General features: G+C 37.5%; 3 protein-coding genes across 4 annotated transcripts in view; 2 read left to right on the forward strand and 1 right to left on the reverse strand.

Moving 5' to 3' along the window:
- Positions 1 to 1,281: 1,281 nt before the first annotated feature.
- On the forward strand, positions 1,282 to 6,545 carry lyve1b (lymphatic vessel endothelial hyaluronic receptor 1b). The gene is made up of 6 exons (XM_044357145.1): positions 1,282 to 1,418; positions 2,149 to 2,314; positions 3,835 to 3,974; positions 4,132 to 4,545; positions 4,914 to 4,992; positions 6,046 to 6,545. Exons 1-6 carry the CDS (start codon positions 1,322 to 1,324, stop codon positions 6,245 to 6,247), a joined length of 1,098 nt encoding a protein of 365 aa, XP_044213080.1. The 5' UTR covers positions 1,282 to 1,321; the 3' UTR covers positions 6,248 to 6,545.
- A 1,074-nt stretch (positions 6,546 to 7,619) lies between these two features.
- c7h12orf29 (chromosome 7 C12orf29 homolog) lies at positions 7,620 to 12,487 on the forward strand. Its single transcript, XM_044357520.1, has 7 exons — positions 7,620 to 7,836; positions 8,190 to 8,307; positions 8,448 to 8,543; positions 8,702 to 8,818; positions 9,390 to 9,587; positions 11,447 to 11,616; positions 11,833 to 12,487. The coding sequence occupies exons 1-7, from the start codon at positions 7,747 to 7,749 to the stop codon at positions 12,016 to 12,018; spliced, it is 975 nt and encodes a 324-aa protein (XP_044213455.1). The 5' UTR covers positions 7,620 to 7,746; the 3' UTR covers positions 12,019 to 12,487.
- cep290 (centrosomal protein 290) overlaps positions 12,481 to 18,409 on the reverse strand; it is a 48,505-nt gene continuing 42,576 nt past the window's right edge. For both annotated transcript variants that reach the window (XM_044357517.1, XM_044357518.1), the window contains 9 exons: positions 18,152 to 18,286; positions 17,427 to 17,513; positions 17,035 to 17,199; positions 16,816 to 16,938; positions 16,320 to 16,489; positions 15,087 to 15,228; positions 14,367 to 14,440; positions 13,796 to 13,890; positions 12,481 to 13,441 (listed from right to left, as the gene is read on the reverse strand). In XM_044357517.1, coding sequence (XP_044213452.1) covers positions 13,197 to 13,441; positions 13,796 to 13,890; positions 14,367 to 14,440; positions 15,087 to 15,228; positions 16,320 to 16,489; positions 16,816 to 16,938; positions 17,035 to 17,199; positions 17,427 to 17,513; positions 18,152 to 18,286 — 1,236 coding nt within the window. In that variant the 3' untranslated portion in view covers positions 12,481 to 13,196. The remainder of the gene's footprint in view (positions 13,442 to 13,795; positions 13,891 to 14,366; positions 14,441 to 15,086; positions 15,229 to 16,319; positions 16,490 to 16,815; positions 16,939 to 17,034; positions 17,200 to 17,426; positions 17,514 to 18,151; positions 18,287 to 18,409) is intronic.

Below are 18,409 nucleotides of genomic sequence, written 5' to 3' on the forward strand. Positions count from 1 at the left end.
TGACACAACTATCAGCAGTTATCGGCAGGATGGCGTCATTTGTCTCCCAAAACCACTAACATCTTTACAATATGTTGGATAAGATACTGTATATTTATCTGTGAATTACTTTTTGGCAAACAAAATAAATGCATTTGTTCATTTGTAGCCTACATAACGTATAAAACATGAATTATTTGCTTATTTGGTGTAATAACAATGCTTTATGGTCATTTCCATACTTTGTAACCTTTACCAAATGTACAAGCTCACTTTGTGTCAAAAGTTTACCACTTTTGTACATATTGGGTGAGAAGAAAAGGTAAAAAAGCTGAAGGGAAAAAATAATTTCTTATTATTTTGACACCTTTAGCATGGGGCTCATCAAACACCGGGGAAGCAAAGGTAACGAAACACAAGAGTTAAAGTGATCACAATGTTGTATGGAACGAACGTGCCCTGTCACTATTCAGGGTTAAAGGTTTATTCCCCCACTACGTCGCCCACACTGAACATGCAGGCAGATTGTTGCATGTTGTTTCTAATCGGTTCTTTGGTGTGTGCCATAGGAAAGACCGCTATCCCAATGTGTTGGTTTGAAACAAAAGGAAGAGGGGCTGAACACTTTTCCGCAAGGCCAGAGAGCGACATGATGCAGCAGAAATATTGTAGAAAAATACCATTGTTTAACAGAGAACAAAGGATCTACAGATGATTATAGAGAAGAAAAGAGAGAAAAAAATTGACAGAAGCACAGGAACAGTGTGGAGGAAGTTCCCTTTGCGACTGGTCTGTCAGAGGAAACGTACCTCTGGATAATAGATGCTGGCAAAGCAGAAAAACACTAAACCACTGAAAAAAAAAGAAAATATAATTTTAAAGTTGTTTCATGCTTCATCCATATTTGGCTGAGGCGGAACCGGTTTGATAGAGCAGCGTGAAAGAACCTGGCCCACATCACCTCTTTATAAATGCTAAGAGGATCATCTTCTTTTATATATTCCTCTTAAGGCGTTTTTTTTTAAAGCTAATGTTTCCTGTCATCCTCCTTTAACACTTCCTGGAAATCCTCAATTTTGTTTTTACTTTTAACTAGTGTAGTGCAGTGAATGTGTGATTTAATAACCAAAACAATGCTTTCAATCAAACACACTGAGAGCTGCAGTCAAGGTCTTTCTCCAGTGGCACGATGTGTCTGTTATCTCATGACGGGGCATCAAGCAGATTTGGCCTCTGCTTCCTGTTTCCTCTTCTCCTCCACATCACATTCGTTGTAAGGTTTTTCCCCTACGTTCGCTTTATTTGGTTCTTCATCTTCGACCACTTCAGCTATATATATTTTATGCTAAACATGGCAAGATTTTTGCTTTTTACTCAGTTCCTACTTCCTACTTCTTTTGCAGTCTTTTCACTGGCATCTGGCTCCAGTCTAATTAAAGGTAAGTTGTTTATTTCTAGTGTAGGTGAAGGGCCACACTTACTGGCAAATTTAGAAAATCTATCTTCTATCTTATTGTTTGTATTACTGGTGTAATAATACTGATAATAGATTACCAATGCATGAATGTGTAACATTTTAAACATTTATTTTAGACTTTCTTTATGACCTTTTTAATTTTTCATACATGACCATTTTTAGTTAAAGTAATATTTTTAAGCTATGTGACTCAGTATAACTTCTATACTTGTGGTTGCTTTTTGTGTGACAATCAAGAAGTTAAGCTCATTCTACACCCTCAGTCCAATGACGGCTTCAAAAATACATAAAAAAATGTCAAATTGTCAAATATCATGAGTTCAATGTGGAAAATGTTAATTAGGAGGTAATCTGTGGCCTGTGTGCTTATGTTATGTGCAGATATACTGCATCTATAGATCATATAGTCTATGTTAGGATGCTTTGACTCTGAATTGACAAGATTATCACAAGTCATGAAGTCATCACAAGTTTGAAAGGACTGTAGGAAAAGTTTAAAAAATGTTTTATAAGAGATGTATAAAATACATTTTTGACATTATGTTTTTATTTTCTATCCCAAAATGTATATGACTGTTTGGATCAGAGTACAAGCCTGCATAAGAGTGTAAGATGTTGGTGTTGCTGTGTCATGCGTTCCAAATGTGTAATAAAGATTATGTACATATATTCTGTATTTTACAAAATTTCAGCAGTCCCTACAAGTCAGAGAGCTGCCGGAGTCTTCATGCTTATCGAAGGAGGAAAGTATACCTTCAACTTCACTGCTGCCAAAGCCGCCTGCCTATCTCTGAACGTCACCATAGCGACACGAACCCAGATAGAGCGAGCAGTGCAGCGTGGACTGGAGATGTGCAAGTAGGCTGAAAGCATTTGGTGACTGCTGTTTTGCAGGAGAAGGAAGTTCAGGGATTGATCCATATAAGTGTTGAAGATTCCTCCTGTTGATAGTTAATAAATTGAGATGACATTCAGTCCCTTTGAGTTTGACCTTTTTAATGCCAGGAAAATTCCAGCAATAGGATTTATTTTTTTTATCTATGGCAGAGTGCAATGCTATTTATTTTAAAAGATCCTATATACTGTATCTTCAGTCAGTCCTTGTATACTGCACCTAAAATGCTCCTAAAGCCTAAAAACAGACCCTTGAACAGATCTGGATGACTGTGATGTAAATCAGGCTCTTGTCCTTTGTGGAGCTGTAACATTTTTAAAGGGGACATATAATACTTTTTGTGATTTTATGCTATTTTTATATTTTTATAATGTCAGATGTCTATGTTAAACATGGTCAAAGTTTCAAAACTTGAGGTGAACGTATGTAAAAATGCCAGGCTTCAGCCCGCTTTGAGCTCTTTGTTTGCAATGTTACCTTTACTTCCTCATGTGCATGTCCACAAACTGCCGTCTGTTCTGTAGTCTTTGTTGCTAAGGTTGATCCGTGAGTTGTTCTCGTTGTCCACTCACATATTTCAGATTGAGTTTGGGCTCAAACATGTACGGATGTATTTGAGAAGCCTCCATTTCAAGAAAAGAACAACAAAAAGAAGTTAAATCCTGTTACTATTGTTTGTTTATGTAGCCTTCTGAGCAGCCGGAGCTGGCCAATCAGAACAAAGTGGGTTCCTGGGGAGGGGGGCCTTAAAGAGACATGAGCTAAAATGGCCTGTTTCAAACAGAGGCTGAACTTAGGGGCTACATGAAGGACCAGTATAAGTTAAATAACAAGTTTTTTGAACTGTAAATCATGCAAAGATATTCCAGTATAACCCCAGAATAAAAATATAGATCTGGAAATGTGCACGATATGTTCCCTTTAAAGTCACTCTGTGAAGGATTTGAACCAACTTTGGTGCCCCCAAGTGGGAGTATCAAAAGGTTGCTAATACAACAAAAGACATGCATACAGCAATGCATGCCACTAGACATAGCCTGTAAAGACCAAAACAAAACCGAGCTAGAATAATGACATTTTATTTCTAAACACAATATGCATCAAGATAACACTCTTCCATTGGCTGAGTGAGCAGATTTTGCAGATCAAAGGTGAACAAAGATGATCTTTGATCTATTCTATTCTCAGAAACTGTGGAATCATGAAAAATGAGGATATTCCGTCAGAGATGGATCTTCATTATCTGCATAAAACAACAAAGGTCAAAGAAGGTTAACCAGAGTCTGGAGTCAGTGCATTCATCACTGATTTTGAGTTTTAGCAAAGATTAATGCAAGTTCACCAACAGTCTGACTTGACTTGTGCTGACTTACAGTGATTCCCTCCTGATCTTTACAGAAGCTTATTTCTACAGAGTTAACTGAAATACTTTTTCATCAATCTATTAATTTTATTATGTGCACTTTATTTATTATTCTAACAGATTCGGCTGGATAGATGGACAGGTCGCGGTCATCCCACGAATAACAGCTGATAAAAATTGTGGAAAGGGAAAAACTGGGGTGGTGCTGTGGTACGCAAGAGCAGATCAAAAGTTTGGTGTCTTCTGTTTTAATGCATCAGGTACTGTATATTTACTGCACTGTATACTGTATACTCCCTTGTATACTCAATAAGTAACTATTTCAAGTTTAATGGGAACTTCTAAAAATCCATTATCGGTTTCTGATTTACTGAGCTTGATTAAAACATAAATCTTTTTTCTTCTCACCACTTGCAGATTTAGAGGAATCTCCAAAAACATCAACAGCCAGCCCACAAACCTCCTCATTTTCTAAATCACTGGTGGCACTGACCCAAACCTCAAGATCTGCTGCGACACCTCTGCTCAGATTAACAACCAAGTCTCCATCTTCCAGGAAGCCAAAAACAACAGAATCCCCCCAACATATACCTCTCACCTCATCCTTTACTCTCCTGTTCATGACAACACCTTCAACTGGATTCTCCCCCACCTCCCCTCCTCTTAAACCTGTCTCCACCCATACTTCTACTTCTCTTTCTAACCTCATCACTTCTTCACCTGCTGTTACTAATTTTGCCTCTTCAACTTCTGTTCACGCCGCCAATTTCTCTGTTTCCTCTGAATCGGTGCCGCTACAGACTGTGAGCTCTGCAAAGCCTTCTTTAGGAGGTGCGTCTTTGTCCGGGTTGTTTTTTAACTGTTTTTTGACACTTGCACATGGTGGTTGTAACTTTCTGTTGTTTCAGATTTTTAAAGAAGAGGCAAAATTCTCTGCTCTGATTAGATTAATTACTCCTCTCTGTTGTGAAAATTATTATCACATTACAGTGCAATGGATTTGGAGGTCTGGAGTGTGGGTGGGCGGATGTTATTGCCATCAGTTCCACCAACTTTGGTTCAATTGACAACTCTTGCAAAGACAAAGACCTAAAAGACATAGATTTTCCCTTTATGACATAAGTTGATGGCCATAAAATATAAATATGACAGAATAAGTGGTAATCATTCAGATTTTTTTTTTTGCATGTTTCCCTCAGCTGTTACTATAGTGATCATCATCCTTGGCATCATCCTTCTGATTCTGACTGCAGCAGGTGCTGTCTGGTACTACAAACTGTAAGTCATTTTTCAAGTCCTGCAATAAAGGACAGTTTCACAATTTTTTTAAGTGTGTCTTAAAACAACAGTCAGGTGTCCATATGAACACTGAAAGAGGTTTTCCTCGCTGTAATCATTCCTCCTGTTTATACTGGCTATTAAAAGATCCCCTTCAAATGTGCTTTCAATGTAAGTGATAGGGGCCAAAACCCACAGTGTGTTCACACAGTCATTTTGTGAAAAAGTGCATTTAAATGTTAATCTGAAGTTTATATGAGGCTTCAGCAGTCTGAGTTAGTCACATCAAGTGGATATCTGCCATATTTACAGCATCAAATTCCCTCTTCGTGTTTCCTCAGACAGTGTTTCCCTGTTGAACTGCAGTGAAAGTATAGTAACAAAAAGAGGGACTTTGGCACTAAAAAGACTAACTTTGGAAGATATCTTATTGATTTGATTAATTTGGACGGTTGAAGCTTCATATTAATTTCAGATTAACTTTAAAGCACTGCAGATTTTTTTCCCATCACCTACATTTTAAGTGCATTATGAAGGGATCCTTTAATGGTTAGTATGAACATGAGGAATGATTATGGCTATTTCGATGTTCATTTGGGCACTCAAATGTTTTATGACAGCAATTGTGAAACTATCCTTTAAAATCATGTTCAGCTTTGATAAAACATGTAATATACAACAATGTTATATTAAGAAGAACCTAATTGTGTGTGTGGAATATAGAAGAATAAATGCAAAACAATAATTTGGTATCATCCTGCAGGATAGAAAAGATGAATTTCTCCACTGTTCCTGTAGTCCTCTGTTATCAATACATAGACTAGATGCAACTTAAGCAATATCTTCTTTGATTCTTGATGCACTCGATTTACTACTGTTTTCCACACGTTTACAAAACTTAGTATTAGTTACATTTAGCCAAAGGCAGTTTAACAAACTGATACTGGAGAGGAAAATTATCTTACAGTCTCCATAATGTTTATACTGTATTACAAATGCTTTTTAAAAAATGTTTGTCTCTTATGGTTTTTTCTCTCTTTATTTTTGGAAAAGGAGTATTTTCCACTGTCGGTCTCAGGGGCAGCAGAAGGACGACATAGAGACGGAGATGTGGAAGCACACTGACAGTGAGCTGGACCTTCACGGTCAACAAGGAGCAGAGGAGGAAGACGACGGAGAAGAAACAGACAGGAAGTACTCCAGTGACGTCATGTTGTTTGTGAATCCAGACGTCAAAACAAACTCTGTGGAGTAGTTTTATGATGTTTCTGTGGGGGATTTTCTACAGAGGAACGTATGAATTGATACCACAGCGTTTTCTGATTAATGTCAGAAAACGATCTAGTCTTTGTCAGAATGGAGGATTTACTTGCTTTGAATGGTTTATTTTGCTTTTCAAAGTCATTGTAAATATGCACATAGATTATACAGCCTTTTCTTCAAACCTTATTCAGTTGTATGTCTCTCTGTGTTTTGTGTGCAAGGACGTAGGATTTTATCTCATAGCCTAAAGATCGTGTTTATAATTTTTTTTTCATTAAATGCACTTAATTTTCCATCAAATGGTGTTTTGTTTGTTTGTTTTAAATCATATTTATAATCATCTCAACAGTCAAACACATTTCTCAGACACATTTCTATGATTTTACAGTATCATCATCTTGCCTGTATAATTATTTACATTATTGATTAATGCATTATTTTTGTGCTTTTGATTAACTGTTTTAATGTATGTCAAAAATAGTGAAGGGTAAAATAACATCGTCAGCTTACTTATTTCATCTTACTAACAGTTCTAAATCCAAACATATTCAATTTAAAATAGAGAAAAGCAGCAAACCGTCACGTCAGAGAAGTTGGAACCCATAAATGTTTGGCTTTTAGGCTTCATAACAGACGTAAACTCTCTACATTTTCTGTCAATTGATGATTGTTTGAACAATACTGAAACCACATCCTGCCTATCAGTTAACTGGAACTGTTGCAGTGTCATTTTTCAGCTCATTTTTCATAGAGCTACACCCCAGTGAGCCTCTGTGTTTGTCTCATGGCCTAAAGAGTTAAATCAAGCCTCGAGAAACAAAAAATGAATTTTAATCAAACATGTATTTGATGTTTAAAAGAAAAGCTCATGATTCAGACACTTTTACCACTTTTTTCAATTTAACATAAGACATATTATGAACGAATTTTGTAACAGCCTATATATTTTTTTAATTCATATAGCTGTTTTCTGCATACAAGCCATACTGATTGGATTTTAACTAGAGAAAATGAAAACATTTCTATCCACACGATGCCGCTAACGGACCATTTTGTTTGTCAACCGACAAAAATGACAAGAACAAGAGGCACATCACGTCACGTGGTCGTGTCCGGGTGGTAACCCTATTATTGATTGATTGATTCCGATTTGCGGAACTATCGCGAGATTTGTGCGCATTGTTCGCCATCGTACAAAATAATTATGCTTTATAATGTGACAATACCGTAATTATGGTCTAGTTAGGTTTAAGCACAAAAGACACTTAGTTAAGATCAGGAAAAACTCATGGTTTAGGTTAAAATGATCACACTCGCGAGATCTTTCGCAAATCTAGGGTTACCATTTAGACACGCCCACCTCACGTCACGTGACCGGTAATGACAACCGTATTAGCTAAAACAGCGTGCAAAAAAAAAACTCTGCTCTGCGGAGCGATAAAGGTAAATAAAACGGAAGTACTATAGGTGGAAATAAACATATATTTAAAAATGCGACGTCTCGGCTCGGTTCAGCAGAAGATACCGTGTGTTTTTCTGACGGAGGTGAAGGAAGAACAGTCCAGAAAACGCGACTGTCAGGTGAGCAGCAGCCATTGATGCTAAACAGTATGAAGCAGATGCTGCAAACATGGAGGCATGACGACAATATGTCATCATTACGTTATCTAAATGAACAACATGTCCTCTTCCAAACCTCCTCGGCGGTAACGTTGTGTTGTTTGCAAACGTAGTTACAGCATGTGAGGTGACGTCATACAACCTAGTTAGTTTTGCCGCAGAAGTCCAGTGTTTAAAGGATGAGTTCACAAATTTTCAAGTCTGTCTTAAAACAACAGTATCAGGATGACACTTTTAAAGCTGATGTTTAGCTTTTTTTCTTTGCTCCTGTTGAAATTTACTGTTTATGGTCAAACATCTCTGTCTGTTTTCAGCAATTTCAGGTTGTTGCCACTGAAAATGTGAACCCAGTAGCTCTGGAGGCAAATATTGACTGTGCACTGGCCACAGAGAAATTGGACGGCACCTGCTGTTATGTCACAGTTTATAAAGGTGAGCTTGTGTTTGGAGTGTGCTCAATGTTTTAGAGTATTTTGAGTGAATAGTGCAGCAGTCTTACAGGCATTGATACTGGTGTCATATGACTACAAAACCTGAACCTGTGAAGGTGTGAACTGATTCTTTTTCTGTAGGGCAACCGTACCTTTGGGCTCGACTCGACAGGAAACCCAACAAACAGGCTGAGAAGAGATTCAAAAAGTATCAGCATTCTCACAGGAGCTGTAAAGGTCTTTTAGCTTCATTTATAAAAGTATAAGTACGAATCTTCACCTAATTTCCTCATTGTATACTTGCTTTTTTCTCCAATTTTTTTTGGCCCAATACTTTTGTTCACTAGATGTCAACTGTTTTTTTTATTTTGTATTGTTTCTGTGTTCCTTTTCAGGTTTCACATGGAACGTAGAGGAAGACTTCAAGATGGTTCCAGAGACGTGGATCCCAGCCCACAGGGTCAAACATCACAACGGCCAACCAGTACCTGATGAACATGGACACATTCCAGGTCCTTTTGAAGTTTACATATTCTGGTTTATAACCATTTGAGTAATATGGTGATGTTGTCTTCAAACAGGTAGTTTCAGTTAAAAAAAAGACTTTACTGCTGATGTACTATTACAAGTCCTGTCAGTCATAATTCATGGAATATTGGATCCTTTAATGATTATCACAGTTTATCAGTTAGTGACATATAAATAACAACCAGTAACACCATTAAAGATATATATATATATAATATATCAATGTACACAACCTGCAGCCCAGAACAGTGTAAGCAGTAATTGCATCAACTAGACTTTAGAATTTAAATGACCTTGCTGACTGACTGCAGCTTATGCAGACAGATAAGGGAAGAGAAGTATATTAATAAATACATTAACTTACATTATAGACTCATATAAAATTAGGTAGAAATCAATCATATGTACTGTCAAAGATTTCTCAGAAATGGTGTCCTTAGATGAAATAAAGAGATTTCAATGAGGACGGCAACCAGAACCGTCTAACACGTAAACGATCAACGTGTGTCTAAATGTCGTTGATGACGGTGTGATTCGGTCCTTGTGAACGTTCAGGTTGGGTTCCAGTGGAGAAGGACAACAAGCAGTACTGTTGGCACTCCTCTGTGGTGGATTATGAAGTCGGGGCGGCTCTCGTTCTCAGGCCCGGCGCTGAAGATGAAGACGTGCTGGAAATCGCAGCGGTCCCGTTGGCCGACCTCCTGGAACAAACGCTAGAGCTCATCGGGACCAACGTTAACGGAAACCCTTACGGTAATATGACACAGCGTTTTCTTTCAGTGACTGTTAAAGCTTACATCTAGGGAGGGTAACATTTAAACGAATAGTTGTTTAACTGTAAGCTGTTTTTTGTCAATGTCATGTTTTTATTTTTCTTGCTGTATACTGTACAGATGTTCATGTTATTCTATCACCCTTTGAATAACACTGTGGCTGTTGAACAAGGCGAACAAGGTTGCGTTTTAAGTGTCTGAGGCGTCCAAAATTTATTGTTCTTGTGGGACAAAAATTATCCATCTAAGTCCTTACAAATCTGTCCAAAAATGTTTTTTTAAACTGTGTCCAGTTCAATTTCTGTGTTTTTATAATGGTGAAACATAAACAATATATGAGCTAACGTAGTGTTCAACAGGAACAATGTGACACCACTGTGACGTATAGTTGGCTATCTGTGTCTTGTTTTTGATACCAAAGGGAACCTTAACTGGTTTCACAGTGCAGATGTATACTGAATATGTTCATCAGTTCTACGTTATACTTTAAACCTTAAAGGACAGGTTCACATTTTTCAAGTCTTTCTTGAAACAACAATCAGGTGTCTGTATGAACATTGAAACAGATTTTTCTTGCTGTAATCATTCCTCCTGTCCATACTGGACATTAAATAATTCCCTCCAAATGTGCTTACAATGTAAGTGATGGAGGACAAAATCCACAGTCCTTGTTTTAAGCTAAAATGTATTTTATCTGAAGCTAATATGAAGCTTCAACAGTCTTTGTTTGCAGTCTAAAGTGGCCCAAATCTGATTTTTTTTTTTTTTTTTTTTTTTTTTTTTTTGCTCACATGTGACTCAGATCTGTTTTTTTTTTTTTTTTCATAACAGTGTGAACAGCACAAGTCACATGGAATCTGACCTTTTCAATTCTGATCTGGGTCACTTTCATATGTGGTTCTTAATCAGATACAGGTCTGATTTTTCTTTGCAATGCAACCTCACTCTGAACAGTCATATTGGAATTCATGCATCACTCCAGCCAATACAGCCCGAGTCCTACGTGCTTTAGCGGGGAGATGAGTCGCCTGTACTGAGAGTCTTGTAAAGAGGCTCTGACAGATGTAGTTAAAAGTAGCCCCTTGACATCCTGAGGTTTTGGATGAAATCTATTTCTGTCAAGCCGTTCACATCACAGTCCCACCACTCCTGGCTCAGACCCCGCATCCACACACACACGTCGGTATAGAAGTAGCAGCCATTGCTCCACAAAAAGCCATAATTTAAAGATTTGGCTCTCTTTCTCTTCATCCTCATGAATTCGCTGGCTTCCACTGTCCATCAGCACATTCAGCAACCTGCATGTTTACTTCCATATGACAGTGTGCTGCGTGTGACATCTGTGTTATTGTTCTTTTGTGCATGAAGTTCAGATCAGGACTGTGACCAGTTCACACCGGCTGCATCTGAGCATTAAATCTGAATTGAGCACCAAGACTTGCAGTGTGAACGTAACTTTAGTCTTTTTGCAGTAAAAAACATCTTTCTGTCTTGATGGACAGTGTTTTATACATTTTTGCTGAGAAATAGGACTGTGGATCCTGTCCTTCATCACTTACACTGAAAATACATTATAAAGGGATCTTCTAATAGTCAGTATGAGCAGCAGGAATGATTACAGCAAGAAAAACATATCAATGTGCATTTTGGCACCTGACTATTTTAAGACAGACTTGATAAAAATGTGAACCTATCCTTTAAAATGAGGACGTGAGGAAACATGAAAGTGAATACTGAATATATTGACAACAAATATATCATAATCGGTCAAACGCTTGTGTCTGCCTTTGGTGTCAGTATTTTCCTGCATTGTAACACAAAGTTTTATTGTACTAACAGGTTTGGGGAGTAAGAAGCAGCCTGTCCACTGCCTGGTGTCACACGGGAGCGTTCGAATCAGAAACCCTCCACCAGTGGACTTCCAGCAGCTGTGCTCCTGGTTCCAGGAGAGTCCCGAGGGCCGGGTCGAGGGCATCGTCTGGCACTGCAATGACGGCACACTCATTAAGGTAAGATGACTTCAGATACAGTCTGTCTGCAGCGTTGATCAAGATGATTCCCTAACTGACAGTATTTGAACAATGTCCATTAATTGTCCTGTTAACTGATTAAAAACACATGAAATATTATATATATACAGTAGACCAATCAATAGACAGATGAAGCAGCGCAAGCTAATATTCAAAACATGTTTATTGAACATTTTTTGGCCGTCGTGTCGGCAGGTTCATCGTCACCACCTGGGGCTCAGGTGGCCAGATGGGGAAACCTGCCTGGGCAACAAGCCGGTGGTCCTTCACGTCGACGGGATGGTTGATGAGTATAACAACAGCAAGGACTTGTTCACATCCTTCTCCAGACTTAACGGACACTGTTTCAATCAGCTTCAGGACATCCAGTATGACCTGTAAATCCAGCCCGAGAAGATAAAAAAAGTCGTGCTGCGATGACCCAACAGCTGCTCGATATTTCCGCCAGTAATTCAACACAAGTGATTTAAAGTTTTCTGTTAAAAGCACTACATTTGTCTGAAATACACTGATGCAGGACGACGGGTTATCTCTTTGGATAGAGATATATGACGTTTAGCTGAAAGTCTTAATCGGAGTGGTTTACATCGAGTGAGCAGGAGGGGATCAAACCTGTGACATGAGGTAAATCTTCTGCTCTAAACGGGAACAGTATAGGCTGAAAACAGTTTGCTATTTTCTTTGCAGAAATGTGTACGGTTTCAGTTTAAAAAAAAAAAAAAAAAAAAGACCAACTGGACATTTTTAGCACTTAAAGTTTCTTAAATGTTCCTTTTATTAAAGTGTAAATATTGCATGTTACAGCTGTTTCATTGCTATGTGCAGAATAAATGACACAGTATGTAAAGTTCTATGAAAACGGCTTTATTGGTAAATATATAGAAGCACAATATGTCAGAACTGTACAAATATAAAGAAATCTCATAAATATGCTACATTATACTTATATCAACCAAACCAAGAACTCAGTATTCAAATAAAACAGCTGCCTTTATGAAAGAAACTAAAGGACCTACATCACTTTACTATTTCATTAAATTTCCAAGGAATTTGCTTTAGAGGTGTAATTGTAAGATTTCAAACTGCATCGTCTAAACATGATTGAATGGACAATCTTGCTTTTATATCAATATTGTACATCTCAAGTACAAATGGTCTTTTTTTTACTGTGATCTTGTGATCTCTATAGGGATGGACAACATTTGGACAATCCAACGATACCTTTTGAAAAAAACAAATCTACAAACTTTTTCATTTCATTTGATGAAAAAAGCTCAAATAGTTCTTAAATGAAATATTGTCACAAGCAGCTTAAAAATGGCCAAATTCTGATGGAAAACTTGAACTATATAAGAATAAAGTAAACAGACATTCAATGCCAACTTCCAGTTTGACAACTGCTGAAAGCTCAGAACTACTGACACACTTAAGACAATAACAAAATAGTTTTGAGGTTCAATATCTTTGCCCTCAAGATGTAAACTGAAAGTTACCTGCAAAGTTCAGGACAACGTCCACTTTTAAAGACTGACAACATTAAAGGCACAGTCACCCTGATGTTAACTGATGGACACGCTGGGAATTTCAGCTTTTACGCCAAACTGATCGCAAACCTTCTTCAGCTGCTCCTCCAGCAAAATGTTCTTCTTGACTTCTAAATTGTAGTTGTATTTTAAATCTTCGATCTCTTCAAAGAACGTAGGGTCAAAGTTCTCCAGTTCTCTCTTCAGCTTTTTGACTTCAGTTTGAAGTTGAGTTTTCTCCGTTTCTGCTGCTTGCAGAAGAGTTTTGAGCTTCCTGGAATCTAAAAGTAAAAGAGAGAAATCTTTAATGATTCCTCTTCCTTTAAATAATTAAAATCAGATAACAGATATTAGATGTTTTTAAACATTGAGACGCAAAGTTGCTTGAATATACTGGAAAAGCCAGATGAATATTCTGCCATCAACTAATTCATTGATTAATCAGAAATTTGTGGCTCGTTTTCTTCTATTACTGTTATAAGTAACTTAACTGAACAATCCTCACAAGCTTTACTATTTGTCACTTGACGACAAACTTGTCACTCTTGTCATTTGTTGTCATACAGTCAAAATTAGGATTTATAAAACGTTTTTTGATTAAAAAAAAAAAATTACTAGAAAATCAAAAGTCTCACCTTGCTTAGTGGACGTCTCACCGTATCGCCCGCTGTACTCACTCAGCCTTTGTTTCAGTTCTGCGTTCTCATTCTCCAGCTCACTGTTGACCAATCTTCAGATAAAATAACGTATAGACTTTTATCAAAAGCGAAGTTATCGACCCCACAAGTTAAACAATCCCGGCAAAGAATATGAAATCGTGACAGGAAATTACTGCTCGTCACCAGGCAAACACTGCTAAACTTTCCAAAGCGTAATTATTTGTCTCAATCTTGTATGAAAAAACTGTGTTTGCTGGGTAAACAGTGACAGTAATTGATGTAATCATGGTATTTTACAAACTTCTATCATCTAAATTAATTATTCTAAGCAAACTAATGTAAATCTGACAAAATTTAAGGTTTTGTTTCACACGTTTTACAGGCAGAAGTTGATGTAATACAGTACAGTTGAACATTCATTGCCCTTAACATCATTTTTCATGGATGTTAGAAGTGTGTCCTGGTCCAGATGGTAGCTTCACCTACAACATAAAACATTATCACCATTATTCATCACAGACAGTACATATAGTTTTACATACTGTACCTCATTGCCTGGAACTCCTTCGAGAGTCCTGCTCCTGTCTTCGCAGCAGTAGGGAAGCTTTTCAACATGTCGACCTGTGGAAGTTTCAAACCCAAAACAGCAATACAGTTAAAAATGCTTCTCACGAAGGCGGCAGGTCGGCTGTACAAGAGAAAAGCGAGGCTTGAATGGGGGGTTATTTTTGTGAGTTATTTGTATCATTATTGTGTGTCTATGAAGCACATTTTTGTTCTGTTTCAGTGGAAGATATCTGATTTCAAGCTGACCTAACAGATTATATTTCACGCCTATAAACATGAAAAATTACCTACTGCATTTTTAGTTTTTTAGTTGTGACATCATACTGAGGGGCAGTTAAGGTTGGCTTCTTCATGTGGTGCAGTTAATCACAGGAAATGCAAGCTTCATGGTTCAAAAGCTCTTCAATAACATCTCTTACAGCAACTACAAAATTCACCCAAAGACTAGACAAGTGTTGTTTTCTGTAATAACTCCTCTTTAAACAAGCAGCAAGATTAAACAAAGCTTTAGGAGCCAAAATCATGCTTGTCATTTGTCCCAAGAGACTAAAACTCATCATTATAGTAAAGCTTTTGATCTATACTTGACAAAAAAGAAAAAAAAAAAATCACTTATTCAGGAAGTCTCAGCGGGCTAATTAGCAGACCATGGCAGCACGCCGACAGTTATTTTTAAATTAAATTGTTATGTAGCCCGTACCTGATCTTCCAGAGTCCGGATGCTAATTTGAGCTCTGTCCTCACGCTCGTTCACCTCCTTCAGCTGTTGTTTAAGTTCTGAGAGGCTGGAGGTCTTCTGGGAGAGCTCCTTCTCCAGCTCCTTCATCTTGTTCTCAAACATTCTGCAGATGGAAGTGAAACAATCATTGGCTCGCACTCTATAAACTTGTACTCGTAGCCTGGAGCTTCTACAAGTGGAGGACATATGGTCAAGGGTTTGAATCTCCGAGCCACCTGGGAAAGCCTTGATGGGAAGGAGGTAATGGACTGGATTGTACATAATAAGAACCAGAACCCAAACAGTGAGAACAAATGCAGTGGACTGTGTGCTACTGTCTATAGCTGTAACTCAATTGTGGTGCTGCAACTAACAGTTTTTTTCATTGTCGATTATTCTGCTGATCATTTTTCACTTAATCCATTTTATTGTTTGGTCTATGAAATGTCTGAACATTGTCAAAAATCACAATATCCTAAAGCCTTAGGTGCTGATATTAGTAGCTTGTTTTGTCTGAGCAACAATCCAAAACCTAAAGATATTCAGTTTGCTATTACATAAGGAAAAACCCTAAATTTAAAAGCTGAAACTTTGGGAATATCTGGCTTTTTTGCTCTTAAACGGCCACTGTAAGACTTTTCTTGGCAGAAAAGTTTTACATTTCCAGAAGTGACTACAGCATTATGTTTGGAATAAAAGGGGGAGTCAGTAGCAGTGGGTAATATGGATAAAATCCTCAGTCATTGTATATGTGTTGTGATTTTTTTGTGTATTTTCTGGAAAATCAACAGATATATTTATGATGGATTAAATAACCAGACTTTTTTGGCCAATCCAGCAAACAAAATACCTGACAAATCAAAGTACATCATCACATCGATGCAAAACTCATATTAATCAGTGCTGCTTATTGATTTGCAACATCGTCCACGATGTCCTAATACACCCATGGATATTAGAGGGATAGCTACCACAATAAAATACAACAAAATCTCCAGATATTAACAAATGGTCTCACCGTATGTACAGTATTGTCATATTGCCCATCCCTAGTACTAAGCATCAGTGCTGACAGTCAGCCACAAAAACTCAAATTTCATCAACATAAACAGCAGAAAAACAACACTTAGCACTAATGATGTCAAAGAAAACAAAACCTAGAATCGCCTGTTTGGTGAAACCACTTAAGGTTTGTGTTAAAAGCAGTTTGCTGACCTTGTTACCACAGACGCCTTCCAGGTCTTACTGTCCGCTACCTCTGGGACGGGTCTGGACAGAGCTGCCCGAAGCCTTTGCTTGGTTTCCTCCAGCTCTGCCTCGAGCTTCTCGCTGGTCACCTCCAGACTTGTCTTGGTCACTCTCAGCCTCTCTGAAGCCTCGATTTCCTGTAGTGATAGAAAATAACATCCAGGTGAGACAACAAGATGAAAATATTTATTCCAAAGGAGAAATCCATCTTCTATCCTCATGAAGGTAAAACACACTAAACAGGCAGGAATAAAGGAACAGGCACGATGAAACATTTTGAACATATTTTGAACTTTTTGCAACCATATTTACTGTATCTATTTTGCGCCATTTAGTTACTAAACACCAAGTCGCTAATTTAGAAAAAATACTTACAACACTGAACATTACACAATGAGATGTTTTTCTTTAGAGTGCATTTGCATATTAACATCATGTTGGCGAACAAACCAATCATAATCACCCTTTTGATCTCCCTTCGTAGACGTTCATTTTCCATCACTATTTTCTCCAATCCTTTGGTTTTAGATTCAAGTTTAGAACTCAGCTCAGCTTCGCTTTGACTCTTCAGTTTCTCAAAGTCAGCCTAGAAATAAAATAAAAAATATTTACCATCAGCTGTAGTTAATATGCTTTTCCAGCAGAATGTATTTGACATGTAAGACACGACGTGGGCAACAACCTTTAGTTTTTTATGTTCTTGCTCCAAGGCAGAGAACTTGTCCTGATGTGCAGGTGCGCTGGATTTCTTCAGCGTCTCATTTTCCCTCTGCACCCTCTCCACCACCTTCTTCATCAACCCGATGGTCTTCTCAAGTTCAGGTACTGTTTTCCCGCTGTGGCCAGCCTGAAGCGGAACACATTACAAATGGATGCAGAGTTCATGTTATCCAATTCAGTTTCTTTTCTATTTGTTTCTTTATTAAATTAGACGTTTCTTTAAGGTCACTGGATTTTTTTTAAACCTCATCTATGGACATGTATAGTTGATTTTTCTTGTCATTTCTGTGTTTTGTCATTATTATTACAAATATTGTGTAAAGAAAGAGCAGAGGTGACTTGAGGTTAACATACTCCACGTATATGGGCCAGCTTTTTCTCTACATCCGCCTTTTCCTTTTTCAGCGCGCTGCACATCTCCTTAAGGTCTGCAACTTGATTCTGTTAAAAAAAACAAAAAAACAACTGAATAAAATTATAAGAAAAGCAATGTCAAAAACATTTGCTCTTGCCTAAATCAATATTTTATCTTTAAAGTTAATACATGGTTGAAGTTCAACAATTTTTTGTTAAATTGCTTTAAAATTTTGAAAGTTCGGATAGTTAAACAAATGTAGTGAAATACCTCATTACATAATGAATGATGTCTTATGAAAGCAAAAGTAAATTATTTTTATGTGGTATTTACACGACAGACCATTTAAATAAGACAAATGTCTTCAATCAAGAGTAAAATTACAGCTCCAATTGACAGGTTTATGAAACAAAAGTTGGACATTTTGGGAAATTTGCTTGTTTGCTCTTGTGCAGAGTTAGATGACAAGATCGATACTCATGTCTGTTAAATATGAAGCTACAGCTAAAACTTAGCTGTGGTTAAAGTTGCTTATTATGATTAATGTTTAAAATACAGACATGGAAGTGATGCTCAATTTTTTAAATGTAACTTTTGCCAAGAAAACGAATAAGAATATTTTCCAAAATGTCAAACTACTCCTTTAAGTTGCCTTACAATCAGCATTACTATCAAACAGCAATATAGAGCTGAACAACTGCTTCTCGATTTGGGTCATGTGTACCTTCAGCCTTGGTAAATCTTTGTTAGCCTGCTCCAGTTGAAAGCGGAGCTCCAGGTTCTCGGAGGCCAGCTTGAGGTTTTCTTTTTGGAGGTCTTGATCTCTTTGTGATGGAGTCCCAGTGCCTCGTCCTGATGTCTAGAGGAGGGCAAAGACACAAAATCACTGAGTAAAAAAGTAAAATAAGGCATAATAGAAATGTTGCGTCGTCAAAAACAGAAGGGAGTGTAGGAAAACATCCTTATTCTTAAATAAATATCT

Source organism: Thunnus albacares, chromosome 7 (assembly GCF_914725855.1).
Source record: "Thunnus albacares chromosome 7, fThuAlb1.1, whole genome shotgun sequence".
Lineage (NCBI taxonomy): Eukaryota > Metazoa > Chordata > Actinopteri > Scombriformes > Scombridae > Thunnus > Thunnus albacares.

Bases quoted from the DNA above. Each gene is read 5' to 3' on its own strand.
- lyve1b (XM_044357145.1), top strand. From the start codon at position 1,322: ATGCTAAACATGGCAAGATTTTTGCTTTTTACTCAGTTCCTACTTCCT. The intron at 3,975-4,131 runs GTACTGTATATT...CACCACTTGCAG, and splicing joins CTTCTGTTTTAATGCATCAG to ATTTAGAGGAATCTCCAAAA. The intron at 4,993-6,045 runs GTAAGTCATTTT...TTTTTGGAAAAG, and splicing joins GCTGTCTGGTACTACAAACT to GAGTATTTTCCACTGTCGGT.
- c7h12orf29 (XM_044357520.1), top strand. From the start codon at position 7,747: ATGCGACGTCTCGGCTCGGTTCAGCAGAAGATACCGTGTGTTTTTCTG. The intron at 8,819-9,389 runs GTCCTTTTGAAG...GTGAACGTTCAG, and splicing joins TGAACATGGACACATTCCAG to GTTGGGTTCCAGTGGAGAAG. The intron at 9,588-11,446 runs GTAATATGACAC...TTGTACTAACAG, and splicing joins CGTTAACGGAAACCCTTACG to GTTTGGGGAGTAAGAAGCAG.